Genomic DNA, 21,983 nt, shown 5'->3' with positions numbered 1-21,983 from the left:
TTCGAATATCAAAGTAACTATTCGACGTTGTTCACCGAAGTCGAATATTAAAATATACAAAAAAATCACTATTTGTGAATGCGCACACGCACGCACACGCACACACACACACACACACACACACACACACACACACACACACAAACACACACACACACACACACACACACACACACACCCTAAAAAGGTTTGAGAACCATTGATAACTCATTCTTATGACTTCCTATCTAGCCAAGCTTTATAAACTATATCTTTTTTGAAGAGAAAACAATAAAAAAAATCAAATAAGCGAATATTCGACTTTGGTGAACAACGTTGAATAGTGACTTTGATATTTGAATATTCGGTGAATGCCCTATTCTGGACACAGACAAGAGCGACCACCTTATAGACAGCTTGACCCATGCAGAGTCCAGGTGTAAAAACTGCCACAAATCCCAGCTGTTAACAGTTGTGGCTTCAGACCACCATCTTACCAGAGCTGTCTCATAGTTGAAGCTGATTATCTCCAGAGCCAGGGTCTTCTTCACTTTCGCCATGTCAGCCTCCCGTGCTGCCTGGAGCAGTGAGTGACCTTTGAACTCATCTACATGTCAGGGGATAGAAGAGCATGATTAAAGGGTGAATAGGGCTTCATCGTCCATTATGGTTTAAAAAAGATTAAGCGTTAAGTCACTGTGCGTTGTTGAGTTAATGCCATTAGCACTGTATATTTGTGTATGATTCAAGTCCTTTCATCGACACCTCATGGTTACGTTTGTATGCGAGTCAGAGGGTGGAGTTGCACACCTTTAACTCTCTCGTTGCTATCAATTAAATCTCTTTGAAGGTCCAAGTTGCCATGGTCTCCATAGAATTCCATGTAATTCATAGTGCACGGATCATGCACGGCTTGCACGCCCATGCCTAATCATGCACCACGAGCTTTCAAACAAAAAAATCTGCTTGGAAATCCGTTCAGGCATTCATGAGATAGCAGCCATTATGTTATTTTGAAAGATTCTTTTTTTTTTTTTTTTTTTTCATCAAAAGCGGCCCAAACTCGGGAAACTCGGGATTGGCACCAAACAGGTTAAGCAAGTGCGAATCGATTCCAACAGTCCCCCCCCCCTCCTCATCATATCACATACATATGAGCATGTGTACACTCACAGGTTAGTCTCTCCTTGAGCTCTGGAGTGGGTGCCATGTCCACGGCACTCTTGCTGTGACAGTTGAGCAGGGTGGGGTCGGCCCCGTGGCTCAGCAGTAAGGAGCACACCTCCACACGGTTCTTGGACGCCGCCTCGTGGAGTGGTGTGAACTGCCACAGGTCCATGGCATTGACACAGGCTCCATGCTGGGCAGGGAACAGTGAAGCAAACACATTGGACAGCATACAGGGCAAGTTAACCACTCTAGAAACCGCTCATTAGTTGCATGACGAATAACGAATAAGGCTTGTAGAACTTGTAGAGGTGGGCTGCACTGGTCATGGCTAGGATGCTCAACTTATTATTTTGCCTTTTTATTTTAACCCATTTAGGCCTAGAATTATTGAATGCTTTAAACAGTGAAAAATGGCAGATATACAAGCTCGCAGCACGGCACCGAGTGCTGCGCTGCGAGCTTGTAGATCTGCTATTTTTGAAAAAGTCGTGAAAATGTGTGCAAATCTTTGAATATATGTATTTTCAAAGCAAACGTTCCTTGGAACTAAATATTTTGAGATGGGGGTCCGTGGCCAAATAAATATCATTTTGGGGGTCCTTCACATGAAAAGGTTTGAGAACCACTGACATAGTCGTCTCTCAAGAACAGACTAACTGAGCTCCAGTTAAGTGAAAAGGACCTTTTCTTTGACGATGGCTGGCCAGATTGCTGACATAGAAACGTAGGGTTTCTCACGATTTTTCAAAAATAGCAGATCTACAAGCTCGCAGTGCGGCACTCGGTGCCGCGCTGTGAGCTTGTAGATCTGCCATTTTTCAATAGTTAAAGCATAAAATAATGATACACAATAATGTGTACCCGTTCTAAATGGGTTCAATTAATTATGTTTGTTCTTACTTTGAGAAGAAGCTCGGTGACCTCAAAGTGACCATAGGAACAGGCGTTGTGAAGAGGAACCAGGCCCCTGCAGACATAAGACAGTCAGGTTAGTGATGATGAACCCTCACACTTCTCATCAAAAAGCCATGGTCCTCACGTGCCAACCCGTCTTTATCAGTGACCATTCCAAATAGGGCTGTCACGATATGACATTTTACATGACGATTAATTGTCACTCAAATAATTGCGATTAACGATTTAATTGTGTTTTTGTCGTTGACAATTACATTTCTGTTTGGCTTTTAGGCTTTTAAGTTGCACATGGTAGATATGACACATAACCTAAATATACAAAGAAATGACTGACATATTTGACAACTTTCTACTTAAAAATTAACAATGGTAGTGGAAATAGCCGATCTACAAGCTCACAACGCGTCGCGACGCGTTGTGAGCTTGTAGATCTGCCATTTCCACTATTTCTGAAAATGTATGAACATTTTTCAACATTCATGATTATGACAATTATGAACAAATATTTTGCGATTATGTCAAATAATTACGATTAGACGATTATGAAATAATTGTGACAGCCCTAGTGACCATTCCAAAGAGCAAGGCCATACCCTTTGTCTTTGGCGTGAACATCGGCGCCATGCTGGAGGAGGAGCTGCACGATGCGGACGCGGTTGTAGCCGGCTGCCAGGTGGAGGGGGGTGGACTGGATAAGAGACGACACAATGTTAAAGACACTCACAGAAAGGGGCGATTGGCTGGATTGTTCAGTGCTTCCTTCAAGGAAGCCAGGCAAGGGAGCGGGCGGCTGATTAGGGCAGAAAGCAGTGTGCTGCACCAGGCTACGCTCTCGGTGAGTTGCAGATGAATGGCGAATGATGACGCAGGGGTGAATATGATTCTGGGGCCAAACCCCGTGGCAAATTCACTGGCCGTCGTTCGTTAATGCCTCTGACGTTGAGCAGATGACAACATTGCTAGGCAGGACAAACCGCAGGACCATTGACCTATTATCTGTCAACCAGGTAAGCTAAGTAAAAAGCGGAAAATGAAATCTTCCTACTGTAATGGAAGATCAGAAGAAAACAAAAGGAGATGCAAGTGTTATGTAGTGCTGCTAATCTGTATGCGCTGATGCAACACTTTTTTAATTGAAAATCATTACATTACCAAAAGGCTAGATAAGAGATTCGAGCAGATACGATGAGCAGGCTATGTGAGTGTGTTTTAGTAAGCACCTGTGCAAGACCCAATTTTGCAGAAACAAAAACAAAAATCAGGGTGGCTTCGTTTCAGCCCATCAAACGGCAATGTTAGTTTGAGCAAAGCCATGAAAACAGATTCCAGTTAACAGTCATTCTATACCTCTACCGAGCTCAAGCTGATTTCACAATCATCAAGGGTGGGGGGAGAATCATTCAATTCATTCATTCAAATTCCCATGCACTGAGATCAATGCAGTGACCAGCAAGCCAACAGTAATAATCTATAGACAGATTCATCATTCAGTGTTGGATGGCACACAAGCAATCATATAAGTTTGATTCATTACCATGGATGGCAGCACAGCATACAGAACGAGCAGTGAAATGCTTTTTTGGAGCGGTGAAAGCGCTCCCAATAGACAGGTATGTCCGTGGGTATGTGGGTGGCTGGCTGGGTGGGTGGCTGGCTGGCTGGCTGTGTCCGTCCGTAGCCTGGCAATACCTTGAGTGGCCACACACAACACAGTAGTTAAAGGAGGGGCGCTGTTTTGTGCAGGCCAGGCACACTCACCACTCACTCACAGGCACAGTTTACACTCACTCACTCACTCACATAGGGTACAGCTGCTCAAATTCCCCGCTCCACTTCGAACCGAGGTTTTTCTCTCTCTCACTTATTATTGAATGAATACCAGCTGGACAAAAAAGAATCACAAGGACACATACAAGAACCAACTGACAAAATGCAAGGGCAAGGCCTACAGTGCATGCATGAGTGATCATTTAAAAAAAAAAGTCAAAAATCAAGACATTGACTTAAAAGAGCGAGTGACTTGAACAGTTGGAGGAGGTGTGGGTGAGTGCGAGAGCTTCAGAGTGTGCAGGAGAGGTGCTCATGGAAGCAGGCATTAAGAATTAGAAATTTTGTGCTCCTCTCAAAATGTGAAAAAAGTTAAGGTTGAGAGGTTTGTCACCACAACACCAACGCACAATTGCCACACACACACACACACACACACTCGCTGTGCACACATCCACATACATTCTCACATTACACACAGGTTTGATGATCACGCACGCACGCACGCATACACGCGCACACACAGGAGGATTGGGGGTGGGAAAGATGGAAGTGACCCGTGCACCCAGGTCCATGATGTGCAATTAACAAGTGACAGCCAGCTCATCGGTCATGTAAAAAACAAAATAAAATAAAAACAAAACAATGGATTAAAAGAACATTTAAAAAAACAAAAATCACAACAGTGCATCAATCAAGTGGCTGTTATCAAGGTTAACTTACCAGCATTTTTTGGGATGTTGACTGATCGACAAATGTTGCCAGAGTCACACGGAAAACAAAACGAAACAAAAATTACAAAATGGCAGCATCTTTTCACAGCAATCCTACCCTTCTCTTTATTCAGTAAAAGTGAACCACAGGTCTAGCTATAAAACCACTGTCCAACCCATCAAGACTATATTTGACGTGACACCAGAAGAGGAATCACTAAGTAAATGGCTTTGTGGGGAAAATGTGACTTCTCTTCGACCAGCTCTCTGTAGTCTGTAGAACTCTGTAGTACAAGGACTCCGTGAATCGTGATACGCCGTCTTACAAAACCAAAAAAGCAGTGACAATGAGAAAAAGATCTCCTGTGCCCCCAAAGGCGATCTTGGTACAGAGTTGGATTCGATTTTGTTTATCTGCATTTCTAGGTCACGAGGTTTGCTGGTTTGAAGGCCCAGTATAAATCCCAGTCAAAAAGTTGCCTTTGTCAGGCAGTTCCTGACTAGTCAGGGAAACTTTTAACAAGTGCACTGAACACTGAAGTGCAGAGAGGAGAGTTCCTAATGCTGATCCATTCTGCCTTGTTATAATGGCTTAGTTCATGCAAAATCAACAGCAGGAGAAATGGGAAACGAATAAAGCAATGACTGATGGTAAAAGAGTGGAAACCTTTGGTTGGCGACAATCAAAATTAGCCATGAGAATGAAATGCACCCAACGTGGGATACCGGTAAGCAAATGGGGGAATTTATTCTGTGTTTTGAAAAGATAATGATTATGCTAGCAAAATGCAATAAATATGTAATTATTTATAGTTATGGTAATCAGACAGAGCATTGCCAACAGCTCAGAGGTGGATTCTGCTCCTTAATGGCTTGGTGTTGATGGATAATATACAGCAGGGTTCCCCAATAGGCGGCCCGCGGGGGGCTACTGTCTGGCCCCCACCAACCCCAGTAATAATGGTGGTATAAGAGCGGCAACAACACTAGTATATCGTTGTTGTCGGGTGGAAACCTTGTATCTCCACATTTGTACGTTCTTTCGCAAAGTAAAGCCCTGCTTCATCATACAAGGCCGTTGCACAATAGTAGTGAAAATAGCAGATCTACAAGCACACAACGCCTCACGATGTGTGCTTGTAGATCTGCTGTTTTCACTAGTTTAAATCATTTTTAAAATGATAAATGCAAAACAAACGGTTTTGGACATACAAGATTTTCACCCCACAACGACGATATCTGAACTGTCGCTGGAGTAGCCGGAACGCCACCGTCGCCCCCTGCAATGTTGTGGCCCTCGGCTTGGTACCCTAGACATGATTCGGCCCTTGGGGAAAACTAATTGGGGAACCCTGATATACAGTATGAAGGACAAAAGAAAAGTCTGGAGTTGTATGTAATGAATGACAAAACAAAGGGCACTGCAAAATAGCACGGACATTTAAAATCAGAGTACGCACTGTAGTGTACACAGTAGTGCATCAACGTGTCTTTGCCTCTCTAAACTCAGTTCATCCACAGAACAATAACACAGAAAATTAACTAATCCTAAACAACCAAGCGTATCTCCTCTAGTACACACTGCTCATACCAACTGGAAACCTACATTGCACCCGCCTATCTGCCCTTCCTACACTGCCCTGTCTAAATAAATTAAAATGAAAAACAATTGTGTGTTTCTGTGTATGCAGTGATGTTAATAGGTTTTTAATGTAATGAGTCCCCAGGACCCACGAAGGGTCTTTCGGATGAGTCCCAGGGATATTTTATGGGTCCCACAAAAATTCAACGCGTCATGTCATTTTTGACAAAGTGCAGCATTTAACTTGAATTGGTTATTATATGGTTATGTTCATGTTACGTAGAAATGTGTCTGAAAGAAATGAACCACAATTCCAAATCTTACTATTTTAATACTTCCAAATAGTCATGTGACGGTTTGATTTTTTTTATACCGAACCGGTAATATCGGATGTTGACCACTTGGGGGCGCAGATAGAAGCTTTTACCGAGTCTTCATAATCAACAGCCACCTGTTATTTTATATACATCGATAATATATGGATCTTCTCAGTGAGATGATGTCTCCAGTTTGTACTGTTACTGCTTCTATGGAATGGCGTGCTTGTGTTTGCTCTGCTGTACAGAGAACCAGTGGACTGGGTCAAAAACAGTGGATTGGGTTGCTTGTAGATCGGCTACTTTTGTTTTGAACGGTTGATCCTAGAGGGACGTGCCACCCCTCTATGGATGCGGGAGGGCAAGGCACAGGCGGCCGCGGTGGTACGCTGCCCCGGCGGACCACCAAATGGACGGCGCTGCCACGAAAACGCTATAATCAATCAAACAGTTAGGCAGCCTAGGCTACATACATAGACTGTCTCAGATAGCATACATGCTAGGCTAGCTTGCTTCCTCCGTGTTGTAGTTGAGCCAATAAAGGTTATTTGACCATGTTCACCACGACGTTAATCGTCGCTATTGTTGTAAAGACGCAATGAAGACCTGTGTGGCTTCTAACACGTTGTCCAATGTCCACCACATCTATAAACAATAGCGCGTGTACTGTATATCCAGTTGTTATTGAATGAAGGGGAAAGGAGGCGGGTCGCTGTCTGAGCAGTGAGCTGCAGTGTAGAGACGTGACGTCACGTTTCTGCGCCGTGCTACACGTTCTGTGGGGGAACCCTTTTCGGTGTATCACCTAACACGCTGTGCCACTATGGTCAGAGAGCGGCCCGGTGCTACGCTAAAACTCAGGCACCCATTGAATTCTGTGACCAAGCGCAGTCGCACAAAATGGCGTCGTGGATTCAAAACACACACAGTCTTAGTTCTATCGTCTGTTTTAAGACTTTCTACGCGGATTTCATTTGTGTTAACGTAGGGTCAAGTAGCATGCCTTCACCCATGAACAATGGTGGCGTCTGTGGACTTTTTAAAATATTATTTTTTTCGCGACGTGGTAAATTATTTTAACGTGGACACCAATGGTCCATGGAGGCGATGCGTCCGTGGGACCCCAGAACAATGACGTGAATGCGTCTCTAGGCAACGTGAATGCGTCAGAGACGCGGGACGCGCACGTATTGACGTCACTGTATGCTTTTATAAAGTATGAGGAATTTCTCTTCCTGCAAACCAAAGAACTGTCCCGTTGATGTCCCAAATGGATTTCAAGATGAAGTTTCAAATAGTTTCGCTACAGTCCATATAGAACGTAATTTCATTGGTAGAAAGTGAAAATGTTGCTACTGGGGGACCGTACCTATGTTCCCAAGGTTTTATGTTCCCCACTTACCACCTAAACCTAACCTTATAACCCTAACCTCAGTAAAACTAACGCTGGTGAATGCTAACCTGGTGAAATGCTAACCTGCCGACGCTGGTGAATGCTAACCTGGTGAAATGCTAACTTGTGGGGAACATAGAACCTGGGGAACATAGGGAGGACCCCACTGCGGGGACACCCCAGGGGAGGACGCAACACAGGAGCCCGCTTCAACTCTAGATAAACCACTGTGCAGTCACTCATATATTTAAAACAGAATAGCTGGCCTACTTCAGTCTGCCCAAAAACAAGTCTAGTATGGATACTAGTGTCCTTACAAATTATAACAGGAGTTTCAGCCACGAGCCAAGAGAAAAAAAAAAGAAAAAGAAAAACAAAAAAACGATTGAGAATCATAATGCATCGTACTTTATCAGAACAGAGCATGGGCCTCACAACAGGAAAACACTGCCGATCCATTAGCGTTTTGTGCAACTCCAAGTGTATTAACAAAGGAGGAAGGACATGGAGATGAAAAGTTGAACCCACACAAAGGAGGGTTAATATGACGGGTAGGTTAGGGAATGAAGACACTTTAATGATGGAAGAAAATGGTTTTAGAGAATGGGTCTGCCAATATGGCCGCACGCACATGCATCATTAAAGGAACACTTCACCCCCAAAATGCCATTCCCCCCTGTGCCACTCACCCCCCTGTGATACTTTGATTTATTTTGTATTTGTTGCATGCCTTCATAGTGAATAAAGAATCCAAAACCGTAATTACTTCTTGATGAAACAAAGTGTCTTGTCAGCCGTATGCTCACTTTGCTCAGTACTTCCACATCAGGCACGGCAATTAACAGTAATTATATTGAAACCGATATCTAGAAACAATAACCGATTTAATCTTTGTTCATGTAGGCAACTAATCGAGAAGTCGTTTTTAATCAGCGATTCACCACAAAAGGATTCTTATAGATTTTTCTATAATCGACTAAATTGATTAATCACTATATTATATCTTTTTTATTTGAAAACAGACAACTTAAGCTCACGTTGTGACCTTGTAGAGCTGCTATTTTCACTATTTTCTATAATCGCACGTGCAATCGATCGAGGCAAAGGTTTGAAATAATCGTGATATTGATTTGAAGTCATTTCGCCCAGCCCAATATTCACTCAAACATTACCATTTCAGTCTCATTCATCAAAGAGGCACGCGCTTGGGTGAACACGCAAGGGTTTTAGCAAAAATGCAATGTTTTGGACATACTGAGCGTACAAATGTACACCAAGAAACGTGAATTGTACGGTTAAGCATTATGAGGGTTTATGCAGTTTGATATACTGTTAGTTTTGCTGTTGTTAATCTTGGCCCTTTCTTCATCTCTGGATTCTTGGATCAACATGAAAGCATACAATAAAAACTCCATGAATTGAAGCCATCACAGGGTGAGTAATTAAAGTCATTTTAGGGAAGTATTCCTTTTAAGACAAGCCTAACCTGTGTATATTAGGGCTGCATTCTAAATGGTGGAAAACGATGAAAAGTAATTTAAGTATTGACCTCTGCAGATTCAAAATGACAATATGTACCAATTCTGTGAGGTCATTACATTACTGCTCTAGCTTGTAGATCGGCAAAGCCAATACCGACCAAAGCCGATAGAGGCATTATCGGCCGATCGCGATCACTCACCGATCAATCAGAAAAAAACCCTTGTCATCATAGCTTGGATTTTAATTTACGTCGACAAACTTTTTCATAATTTTAGTCTAGGACAGTGGCTCTCATCCTGTGGGTCAGGTCAGGGTCCCCAAATTATTTTCCCCATCCGGAACGAATGGGGGTAAATTTATTGTTATCACATTTTTGTCTTAGGAATGCGACAAAAAACTAAAAATATTATTGAACTCTAGTCTCCATGGCGTGACTAATCAATAGAAAAAAAGTCATTTTGAGGGTGAACTACTCCTTTAAGGACTTTTTAATACCAACATTGGTCAAATTGTCAAATATTAGAGTCAGAAATTGCAAAAAAACAAGCCCGCTTATTAGTATAAACATATAAAGGTAGACGCCTCCTCTGGCTCTGGGGCGTTGACGCTTCCTTGGGCATCACAGAATGGGATGCTCGGTAGGTTAATCAGATGCGGGCGGGACTCCCTCTCCCACTGCAGGGAGCAGAGTGCCTTCCACACTTACACCTGTTGTTGTTTTAGCAGTCGCGCCAATGAACTACAGCGGCGGATGAGATATCTAGCTTTTTATATCTGTGGTTGTGAGCATGTAGATCTGCCATTTGCCATGTTGTCCTCGTCCACCCATCATTTTCTGCCTCTGGGGGAGGTGTGGTTATAAACAGTGTAATGGTTATAAACAGTGTAATGGTTATAAACGGTGTAATGGTTATAAAAAGTGTAATACCAGTTTCTGCCTCTGGGTGAGGTCTGCGGTGGCCGTGCTGGCAGCCTGGGCCGCTCGCAGCCTCTCCTGGACCAGCCTGGTGCTGGGGGAGACGCCGGGCGTCACGGCAACAGTCCTGGTGCTGGGGGTCACAGCAGCGGGGGTCCTGGTGCTGGGAGGGACAGCGGCAGCGCCGGGGGTCCTGAGCTGGGAGTGGGAGGAGCCTGCAGCAGCAGCAGGAGAGCCCTGATTGGAGCGCTCCTGGCAGCGCTCTCCAAAGCGCTCCACAAACGACTTGACTCCTGTGAACACACACACACACACACACACACACACACACACACACACACACACACACACACACACACACACACACACACACACACACACACACACACACACACACACACACACAGAGAGCCATGGTTTAAAACAAACGCAATTAATAACTAGAAGATGCAATAGAGGGTATGCGCATGCTTAAAGTGAATGAATCGAGTGGCAAAGTGAGTCGCCAAGTGAGTTTAACATTGTTTAATGTCGTTTAATGCAGGGGTCTTCAACGTTTTCAGGCCAAGGACCCCTTAGTTGAGAGAGAGATGAAGCAGGGACCCTCACAACCTGTTCATAGATTCCATATAGTTTCATTGTTTTGACAACACAATCGTCAGTGTATTTTGGATTCATGTCAATTTGTGTTTTCAGGTATTTAACCACTTGAACCGTCAATACTTAATAAACTTGACCTTTCACTCTGTACTTAGTCTGCTCTTTTCCCCTCTACACCAAAGCTCTTTGCCAAAAATAGCCGATCTACAAGCCTCGCAGCGCAAGGCGTTGTGAGATTGTAGATCGGCTATTTTTGGCTAAAGTTCTCAGAATATGGACGCTAGGGTTCAAGTGGTTATTATACAAAAAGTTTATAAAAATGTTTCTATCACTTAAAAGATTTAGAGGACCACCAGTAGTAACTCTGAGGACCCCCTAGGGGTCCCGGACCCCCTGTTGAAGACCCATGGTTTAATGCGATCAGATAGGACTTTTCTGTTTGGATGTATGGGCTGTCAAGGCCAGAAAGTAGTGTTTTTGCCACTCAGTAGGCGTTCCCGCATAACTTCCGGGTATGATGATGATGATGGCACGTGCAAACCATCTATTGGAAATGGCAAGTGTGGCTGCCATGACAAGAATCACACTTGCAAAAGAATTCCATCTTACCATTTGAATTTTCCCCTTTCAAGTCAATAATAGGGAAATGTAATTCACAATAAATTAATGGACATAATATGGAGATCTGTGTCAGTCCTTGTTCCTTTTAAGCCCATATAGCTAGTTTACATTAACGTGTATTTTAAAAAAGAAAAATACTTTTGTAATCAATTCTTTTGAATCCCCAAATTATTTTGTGGGGTCCCCAGATGATTAGCCTAATGTAACTCACTCAACGGTAAACAAACTAACATACAGTCTAAGTGTATACAGGGTATCTGCACATTTATAACGTCACAATTTGAGGACTTTCAAGACCCACTGTCAAATATCAAGTAAGCAAGAGGCGAACATTGTTAAAATAGCAGATCATCTACATGCTCACAATGCCTCGCAGTGCGAGGCGTTGTGAGCATGTAGTTCGGTTATTTTCACAATATTTATCTGTGGTAGTCACATTAAATGTAAAACCTATAATTCTGAGTGCTTGTCAAGGTGGGGGTCCCCCGTAGGTCACGTCCTAAAAGGGTTTGAGAACCCCTGGTCTAATGTAACCCTGGGCGCTACACTCCCTCTGCCAACCTGGGGAGAGGGACAGATCAAGGTCAACTTGTGAAAGGACAGAGAGTGGCATCTCTTACCTGTGGGTCCGGCGGTAGCTTTCTGCGGCAGGGGGGTCCCAGGGTCCTTGGAGGGGACCCTCTCCCTGCTCTGTGGAGCAGAAGGACCAGCAGGAGGACCACTGGTTAGAGGCTTGGCACCCAGCTCAGGTTTCTTGGGGCTGGAGAAGGTGAAGTCCAGACCCCTGTCCTTCCGGGGGCTTTGGGACACCACCAGCGTGGCGGAGGAAGGTCCCGCTTTCTGGGGACTGGCTGGGTAGGACACCCCCTGGGTGGAGGCCTTCTTCTGGGGACTGGCCGGGTAGGAGGGCTCCTGGGTGGAGGCTTTCTGGGGACTGGCCGGGTAGGAGGGCTCCTGGGTGGAGGCTTTCTGGGGACTGGCCGGTCCCCTCCCCGCCTGAGCCAGGGGTCCCCGGACCCCCGGAACGGCAGCCTGCTGCTGAGCACTGGAAGAGGCGACGACGGCCTGCTTTGAGGGGAAATAAGCAGAGTAAATAACAGTAACCGAACACAACCATGAAGTGACATTTATTTGCACTTAAAAGCCATTTGGACCTGGAATTGTTTCATGCTTTAGCTATTGAAAAACAGCAGATCTACACGCTCACAGCACGGCACTGAGTGCGGCGCTGCGAGCTTGAAGATCTGCCAAAGCATTATCTACAAGCATAACAGTTAAAGCATAACATAATGGTTAATGGTTAAAGTAACAATTAATAGGTTAAGGCAGGGGTCTTCAACAGGGGGTCTGGGACCCCTATGGGGTCCTCAGAATTACTACAAGGGATCCTCCAAATCTTTGTGATAGAAACTATTTTTTAACCCTTTTTTTAACCACTTGAACACTAACATCCTATTCTGAAAACCTGGCATAGAGATTTGGAGGGGGAAAAGAACAGACAAGTACAGTGAAAACAAAAGTCTAGTTTATTAAGTATTGATGGTTCAAGTGGTTAAATATCTGAAAACACAAATTGACATGAATCCAAAATACACTGATGATTGTGCTGTCAAACAACAAAACTATATGGAATCTATGAACAGGTTGTGGGGGTCCCTGCTTCATCTCTCCTCAACTAAGGGGTCCTTTGCCTGAAAACGTTGAAGACCCCTGGGTTAAGGTACAGTAAGAGCATGTTTCTCCTCTCACCCCAGGTTACAGTAGGAGTTAAATAGTTCTACGTAAGGGATAAATACTGGCTCCGCGGGGGTTGTTCATATATAACATCCCGACGGACTGATAACTCCCCGAGGCGCCAGCCGAGGGGAGTTATCAGTTCGAAGGGATGTTATATATGAACAACCCCCAAGGAGCCAGTATTTATCCCGCTTATTACCCGGCTACTAAATCAAATTAATAATTTGACTAAAAACAAAAAGTATTTCCTTGTTTACAGACGGCTGGACGTGTTCCACAAGTGTTGCGCTGGGCGTCCTCCCAGCGCGACACGGTTGCCTTGGAAAACAAGGAAGTGCTGATTAGATAGAATCCATTTTCTGATACTACGTTGTCTATTTCTCGCTTAAAATATTTTTTAAAACATTCTTCAGAGCAACGTTTAGTTGTAAATGTCGCTGTGTGTTTGTTTTCATGGCTGACATGTTGGATACAGCACAAGATTCACGCAGTGCAGCTTGACTGCAGCGGGTGTTCTGAGTCTTTGATTAGGCAGCGGTCTGTTATTGAGCGGAGCGGTCTGCTATCCAGAAATAACAGACCTCTGATTTCAGCGCTCGACCAATCAGAATCAAGCATTGAAACATGCCGGGTAATAAATTCTGATAATAACCCAGGACTCATTGAAGCAGAGAAATGGTTGCCCTCTCCTGATTGGGATGATATTGGCAACGCTTCTGATTTCTGAACATATATTTTCTGATTACTTAGACAGGGAGACCTTGTTACTGAACACACTACAGCAGGGGTCTGCAACCTTTTTGAAAGTAAGTGCCATCTTTTCTAGATAGTCAGTGTGCCACCATGACAACACAATTTTAATGACACACCATCAAAACATTTGACATTTTGATTGGCAGAGCATTGTTATAAGTGTAATGATGGATCATTAGACTCAGAGCAATAATCCACCCATCTCCCCGACGCCCTTCCCAGTCAGAGTTCAGAGTTTTAATGAATGTAGTACTATGTGCAGGATGTAATTTGCTGTAAATATAAATTTTAAATCCTCTCACACTTCTGCCAGTGATTACTGATCACCCTCCTCTGTGCATAAGGTTGTCTACCCCTGCTCTACAGCAGTGATTAATATAGAACATAAAGCCTTAACTTTTACAAATGTTTATGACAAAATATCACTTAGGGCTAGAGCAGCCTCAGGAGTAGAGCTGAGTCAAATCAATACTCTCCCATGTAGTCTAGTCTGTGTGAATGTCTTTTATTGTTGATCACTTTGATATAATTTGCACAAACTGTATCTTCCTTACTGTGAGTGTGGCATTTAGTTTTTGTAATATATCGACATTGCTTCAACTTGCTGGGATTACATTTTTACCCAGATTATATTGTAAATGTTTTCCTGGAGAATGTTACTTCTCAATCTCAAGCCCTGTTTGTTTGTTTGCATTTTTTGCATTCTCTTTCACGTTGTTTGACTTGTTATTAAAATGTTATCTACAGTATGTAAAACAAACAAGATAAACAGAATAAGAGTCTGCACATGCATAATTATGTGTCTATGTGTGTGCAGACACTGCAGACTCTTTATCTTTTTCTCTAGGATGATTTCTAACCCCAAAAAAGTGATGTGTAATGTATGCCATTAGAAGAAAGAAGGATTACGACACAAACGTCCCCACAGCTTCCAAAAGATAATCACGTGAAGAAAAAAGGGAAAGTCCACACACGAACGGTCTTTTTTTATTTTTTTTCTTCAATATTTTAAGACCATTTTATGAAGCCCTGCATGGGCGAAACGTTAATAATAATAACATAAAATCTAAAAGAAAAAGACAGAGGGAGAGACCACCAGCCTATATATGTGTGGACAATCATTAACCTTTTTCTTCACTTGCATGTCATTAGCTCTTTCAAATTAAACAGACGTAACTAATTGAGCTGGGGAGATCATTACCTGGTTGGAGCTGGCCGGTGCCTTGCTGGTGGCCTGCACACGCTGCTGTGTGGCTGCGGCTGCAACAGGCTCTCTAGTGGCTGCAGAAACAGTGGTGGAGGCTGCAGCAGGCTGTCTAGCGGCTGCAGAGACTGCAGAAGATGCAGCAGCAGGCTGCTTAGCGGCTGCGTCTCGGGCAGCCATCTTTGCGGCCCAGGCCGTGCCAGCCTTCTCTTGTTCATTGTCCTCCTTGCGGGTGACCGGGTGACTCAGGTCATCCTCCCAGGAGCCGATGGTGGCCGCCAGGTTGGCCAGCCGGCCTCTGCGCCCCATAGGGACGTCCGAGGACGAGGTGGGGGCTGGGGGAGGAGGACACACCTCCTGTCTCTTCAGGGGGGACGGAGGGGGACCAACTGGCATGTCGTCCGCACCGTCACCTAGAAAGATTTGTAAGGAATAAACGTTAGGGATGGGATGATATTCAAATGTCATATCACGATGATTGTGACAAAAGAAACCGCGATTTTACTATCCTGCGGAGGAACGTTTGCCAAAGAAATAGCAGATCTACAAGCTCACAACGCATGTTGTGAGCTTGTAGATCGGCTATTTTTTTTGGCAAAGACATTAGATAGAGTGAAGGGAAAAAAAGACTATATCAAGTACGTATATTATAAGTACCTTTTACCAATTATAGAGGGTTTAAGTGGTACTTATTCAGGGGATATCTTAAAAGGTCCTGGAATAAATTCCTTACCAAAACATTTCTTCACCAATGTGTTTGTAAAGGTGTCTAGTAACACATCTCACAAAGACTGAAATTCAGTTTCCCTAGGAAAATGTTTGACAGCTAGGGTAATTCTGGGTCTCATTCACTCAGTCTATACACTATACTATAGGGGATAAAATCACTCCCAAAATATATGCTTTAAGTGGGATGTGAGGGACTAGGTGTTTTAATTATTCTGAATCCATTGCAAGCATTTGTATTGAACAAAAAAACATTCATTGGGCTAAAAACAGCCCATAAAATGATGGTTTAGTGATGAGTCATCACTTTTCACAGTGGTATGGGGGTCCATTTCTAGCCCAAGGAATGTTTTTGGTGCAAAACAAATGCTTGCAATGGATTCAGAATAATTAAAAACCCCTAGTTAGACCCCTCATCTCCCAGTTAAAGCATATTTTTTGGGAGTGATTTTTTCCCCTATGGTATAGCGTATAGTGAGTGAATGAGACCCAGAATTACCCTAGCTGTCAAAGATTTTCCTAGGGAAACTGAATTTCAGTCTTTGTGAGATGTGTTACTAGACACCTTTACAAACACATTGGTGAAGAATTTTTTTGGTAAGGAATTTATTCCAGGATTTGACACTATTTCTAAAGATATCCCCCGACTATACTGGATATGCAGCTCGGCAAATAAAAGATGAATTGATCCCAGTGCATGACAATATCACGATAAATTAAATCTCCACGGGGTGTGATTCTAATGTTTTTGGAGCCATGTTGAATGAAAAGCCATGCCAACGTACCCTCGTTGTCCCAACAATGCCGCTTCTCTGCCAGTCTCTGGAGGCGGGACCTCATGCCACCGCCGGCCGTGGCTGGGGGCGGGTCGTCCTTTGGCACCGCCTCCCTGTCCAGCTGCACCTGGTTTCTACCGGCGGGAACAACCGACACCTGACCTTCAGGCTCCGGGGCGGGACGCTCTGTCCACTGGGGCTCTGGGGCAGGCAGAGAGTATGTATTTTAGTGTATTATGTTCATGCTATGTAGATGAATTGGATACATGGGACCACAATGGAAACATGTTGCCGGGACACAGCTCCAAGTGCCGCGTTGTGAGCTTGTAGATCTGCTGTTTTTGAAAAATCATGAACATTTGTCAAATGTAAATATTGTCTTCTAAATCAGTGGTTCTCAAACTTTTTCATTTGTGTGCCACCAAAACTGTGGGAGGAGTAGCGCGGTAAAATAAAGTTTATCTGGAACCATGGATGGAAGAACGTGTGACTATAGTACTATATAAGTACTATAGTCACACTAACTATTGGCAGTGAAAATAGGTGAAGTAATCCAAGAATCATTTGTTTAGTATAAACTATACTAACCTTGGCTCCGTTGTGGTTCTGTGGCAGCCGATGGCGCCACCATCCTCTCAGGCTCTGGGACCTGTTCTGGAGGAGTCTGGACCACCACAGAGCTGTTCTGGAGCTGTTCTGGAGGAGTCTGGACCACCACGGGTGTCGTCTGGACCACCACGGGCCTCGCCATGGTCTGTTCTGGAGGCGTGGTCTGGACCACGGGCCATGCCATGGTCTGTTCTGGAGGCGTGTTCTGGACCACGGGACGCGTCATGCTCTTCTTCTCCAGAGAGGAGGATGAGCGCAGGCTGGCGGGCCCCGCCGGGGGCTTCCGGTCCGTGCGGGGGTCCTCCAGCTAGGGGTGGGCCATATGGAAAATTACAATATCACCATATTTTCCCAGGCTGTATCTCGATACACGATCTTATCACGACTCTTTTTCATGTTGGTTTTTATGTATTTTTGCCAGACCCAGGGGGTCGGCCTACAAAAGGCTTTGTCGGTCTGTCGGTCTGTCGGTCGGTCGGTCGGTCCCTCTTTTCCTCAGTGTGCCTGTGTTTGCCTCTGACTGCTCATCTGCCCCTCCCTTCCCTTGCTCGGCTGATTGCCTTGAGTGCCGTCACCTGTACAGGACCAGCTGAGTTGAGTTGGCTGACGAGCTGCTGACACTATAAATTCCTCAGCCCATCTACAAGCTCAGAAACATTTCCAGCTGCTCAGCCTATACAATCCTGTGTGTTCATGTGTTAGTTCAGTGCCATACTAGTGAAAACAGCCGATCTACAAGCTCTTGCTATTAAGTGTTGAAAATGTTCCGCCCCAACTCTGTCAGAGTTCCCCTTAAATTTGTTAACAATACAGGCTCTCCTGATGAGCGCAACCTTTGTTTCGTCAATAGCCCTGTGCAGGCTCTAATGGCTTTCACATCCACTAAGGAATACTTCCTTAAGTTGCATGATTCAGATCTGGTAAACAAGCCTGTCACTAATGAATTTAAAAGAGTCCTTCAGACTACAGGGGGGGGGACTGTGTCTCTGGCAGTGCTGAGGAAGGTGGTGGGTCAGTGTGTAGGGAGAAAGTATGCAGGAGCACAGGAAGATGCCAATGAATTTTGGATCTACTTACTGCAGGCCCTTGGGAAAGAAGGAGCCTCCGGGTTTGTAGACCAGTTTTCAGCTGGCAAGGAACTGCATGGTAGAAAGTTTGACAGTGTCAGTGGAAAGTGTCCACAGGGTCATATCTTTCCTCCTGGTATCCCAGCTCAGATACATTTCCTCAGTGTTGACTTGTCTCAGTCCTTGCCTCCTGGTACTATTCCTCTGTCCACTTTAATTTACAGAAAGTATCAGCAGTGTGAGTCCATTAATGCCAAGTGTCCTGAGTGCTGTCAGTGTCAGGCTAACTGCCCCATGACTGGACACTGTCAGTACAGGAAGGTCACACAGACCACTCAGCTGGTCGCTGTCCCCAGGCTGCTGACTGTAGTCTTGCCAGTCAAACAGACTGGTGTGACTGTCAACCCTAATCCCAACCTCAAACTGCTTGGTCAGAACTTCAAACTGAAGGCTGCCATCAATCATGAGGGTCAATCACGGTCATCTGGTCACTTCACCACTGTTATCTGGGATGGTAAGATGTGGCTTCGATGCAATGACGCCCACATCTTTACATACACATCAAAGCCTGAGTCAGAGAACAATTACATGTATTTCTATGAGAGGATAGATTCACCTAGTCCCAGTGCTCCCCACACAAAGTCTGACACTGACCCTCAGCCTTCCCTGATCCCCCCACAGTCAACTGTCACAACACTGGCCAGTCCTCCTCTGTACTCGGAGGTTGCTGCTAAGCCAAAAGTAAATGTGACTGCAGAGACAATCAACCCTGACCCTCAGCCCAGCCCCAAATCTACCCGAAAACAGCAGAAGAAGGATAATGTTGTAACAAAACAGTCAAACAAGTCTGCTCCTCCTACTAGTCCCCCTTCTACATTACTCACATCTCCTGTCTCTCAGCCTTCTAGCGGTCATAGAAATGTAGGGCAGCAGGAAATGGCTAATAAGAGGAAGGGTATGCGGCAGGGTAACACGCAGACAGTGAATAATTGCCAAGAAGTGCCTACCTTAAATCCAAAACCAAACATTCCAGCGGGAACTAATATTAAATTACAAAATAGGTTTGCACCTTTAATTAACACTGAATTTTGCAAGGGTTGCGAAAAACAGGTAATCCACATTCTGAAACATCTTTCACACAAAAAGGAATGTCAGATACATTATGATATGGATGACTTAAAACAACAGGCCAAGGATAAAGCAAAGACAAAAAATAAAGCTAGAAAGCTTGATTCAAGGCAAAAAGCAAGGGATGAAAATCCTGAACTTTTTAAAGAAGGAAGAGCAAGAAGTAAGGACAGAAGTAGGAAAGGAGCTAGGGATGAAAATCCTGAACTTTGCAAGGGTTGCGAAAAACAGGTAATCCACATTCTGAAACATCTTTCACAAAAAAAGGAATGTCAGATACATTATGATATGGATGACTTAAAACAACAGGCCAAGGATAAAGCAAAGACAAAAAATAAAGCTAGAAAGCTTGATTCAAGGCAAAAAGCAAGGGATGAAAATCCTGACCTTTTTAAAGAAGGAAGAGCAAGAAGTAAGGACAGAAGTACTGTCCTGTCTTAGCCGTCTGTCTGCCTGTCACTGTCCTGTCTTAGTCCTCTGCCTGTCTTACTGTCACTGTCCTGTCTTAGTCCTCTGCCTGTCTTACTGTCACTGTCCTGTCTTAGTCCTCTGCCTGTCTTACTGTCACTGTCCTGTCTTAGTCCTCTGCCTGTCTGACTGTCACTGTCCTGTTTTAGTCCTCTGCCTGTCTGACTGTCACTGTCCTGTTTTAGTCCTCTGTCTGTCTGACTGTCACTGTCCTGTCTCTGTCCTCTGTCTGTCTATCACCCCCCCCCCCCTTCCCCATGGATCAACACCTTATCGTGGTGGGGAGGTTTGCGTGCCTTAAGGATCCCACAAGCTATACCAGCTGGAGTCTTGCACTCCTGCCAGCGTCACGCTTGCCGGACAGGTCAAAGGAGAGAGGCCAGACTAAGATTGATCCACCCCCCCCCCCCCCTTCCTTGCATTCTGATTTTCATTGCGGGTCTGGCAGAACCAGGTGACCTGGTCTAGTTTTACTTATTTAAGAGGTTTCCTTTTTCCAGGCAACCAAATGATCTTTTTCATTATTTGCATCTCATATGACATGCACATGACAAAGCTAAACGGGTCACCATGGCTGGCCTCTCACACAGTTATCTTATGAGGGTTATCATCATCTCCTGGACAACAAGACCCAGGAAGGACCCACTGACTGCCACAGTTTCCCTAATCAGGCCTAGAATGATTGTATACTTTAACTATTGAAAAATAGCAGATGCCGCACTGTGAGCTTGTAGATCTGCTATTTTCTTTTGCAAGTCTTTGAATATATCGTTTTAAAAGCAAACATTTGTAATTGTAACTCAAATATTTGCTTCTACAACATATTTTGAGATGGGGGTCCACGGCCAAATGCATGTCATTTTGGAGGTCCTTGACATGAAAAAGTTTGAATCAGTGATTCAGAAGAAGGATTTAGAAGACATTTATAGAATCGGGTTCACCATTTTTTTTTTAAATAGCAGATCTACAAGCTCACCGCGCGGCACTTGTGAGCTTGTAGCTTTAATGGGTTTAAATGAGTTATTTAATTAGAAATTAACGGTTAGAACAGCAAGATGCCTCTGCTATGTTATGTTTACAATACTGGTTCTCAGTGTCCAGGGTTTGGGGACCCCCAGGGGTCTGCTTGCTTCTATTTCAGGTTAAATTAACACTGAAGATTTACAGAGTAGATTGAGGTCTCAGATATATATTTTTTAATGAAATGTGCGTCTACTGTGTGTGACCTAATGCTAATTGCAAATTAATAAAACTGGCTGTCATTGAAATTGGAAAAAGGTTGAGAAAATGGTGCTTTTACAACACAGCAGTAAACACTATCAGCTGACCAGACACACATCACTCAAAGATCATATTTGGAAGCCACCAGCCCTGGCCATGGGAGCTTAGAATAGTGACCACCACAAAGCAAACACAACAAAACAAGCACGTATATAGGACTGTATGTGTTATACTTTTAGCTTCACTGTATAATTATCGCTCTATAACATTGTGCAAACTGTTAATAAAGAGTATTCAATCAATCAAAAATGATAACTAGTCAAACAAAGAGTAGTCAGTATTGTGGCTTTTTTCCCCTCCCACATCACTAATCCTTTACAAATGAATATAATAAGACAAATAAATACCAATGAGGATGTTTCTATGCATGCTCATCAACAGCACAACAACTCTCTTATGATTGACGTTTCAGCATTTAGTTATTATTCAGTCGAGCGAATATTGAATTATTGATATGTTGACAGTTGACCACGAAACAATGGACACGTGAAAAGAGGTAGTCGTTCAGGGCGTGTCGTGGTCAATTCAGCGATTATTAACAATAACGATTACTATTATCAGCATAATACACATTGATTGTGGTTTTATTATAAACTGTAAATAAACTTTACACCATCTGAAAACCACTCTTTGTTCAACGGTTTGCCCATTTTCGTGCTGACTTAACTGACAACAACAACAAGCAGGCTAACGTTCGTTAGCTTGCAGCAGAGGCGTCAATTGGGTATGGCAAGCTATGGCAGCTGCCATAACCTTGGCTACAAGGGGGAAATAATAAA

The 21,983-nt window shown here is 44.0% G+C and overlaps 1 protein-coding gene across 1 annotated transcript in view; it reads right to left on the bottom strand.

Annotated features, from left to right (window-relative positions):
- The window catches only part of LOC308292379 (poly [ADP-ribose] polymerase tankyrase-like), a gene marked incomplete at both ends in the record, with an annotated part of 40,059 nt that extends 21,267 nt beyond the window's left edge, over positions 1-18,792 (bottom strand). The window contains 11 exons of the mRNA XM_080734692.1: positions 477-586; positions 1,153-1,339; positions 2,050-2,116; positions 2,658-2,752; positions 4,555-4,575; positions 10,247-10,527; positions 12,076-12,523; positions 15,147-15,562; positions 16,661-16,852; positions 17,240-17,567; positions 18,643-18,792. Of these exons, the coding sequence (XP_080590818.1) occupies positions 477-586; positions 1,153-1,339; positions 2,050-2,116; positions 2,658-2,752; positions 4,555-4,575; positions 10,247-10,527; positions 12,076-12,523; positions 15,147-15,562; positions 16,661-16,852; positions 17,240-17,567; positions 18,643-18,792 (2,295 nt within the window). The remainder of the gene's footprint in view (positions 1-476; positions 587-1,152; positions 1,340-2,049; positions 2,117-2,657; positions 2,753-4,554; positions 4,576-10,246; positions 10,528-12,075; positions 12,524-15,146; positions 15,563-16,660; positions 16,853-17,239; positions 17,568-18,642) is intronic.
- Between the last annotated feature and the right edge of the window lie 3,191 nt (positions 18,793-21,983).

The sequence above is a fragment of the Nannobrachium achirus genome (genome assembly GCF_963921795.1).
Source record: "Nannobrachium achirus genome assembly, chromosome: 10".
Taxonomy (NCBI): domain Eukaryota; kingdom Metazoa; phylum Chordata; class Actinopteri; order Myctophiformes; family Myctophidae; genus Nannobrachium; species Nannobrachium achirus.
This window is presented reverse-complemented; position numbering and strand designations above follow the sequence as displayed.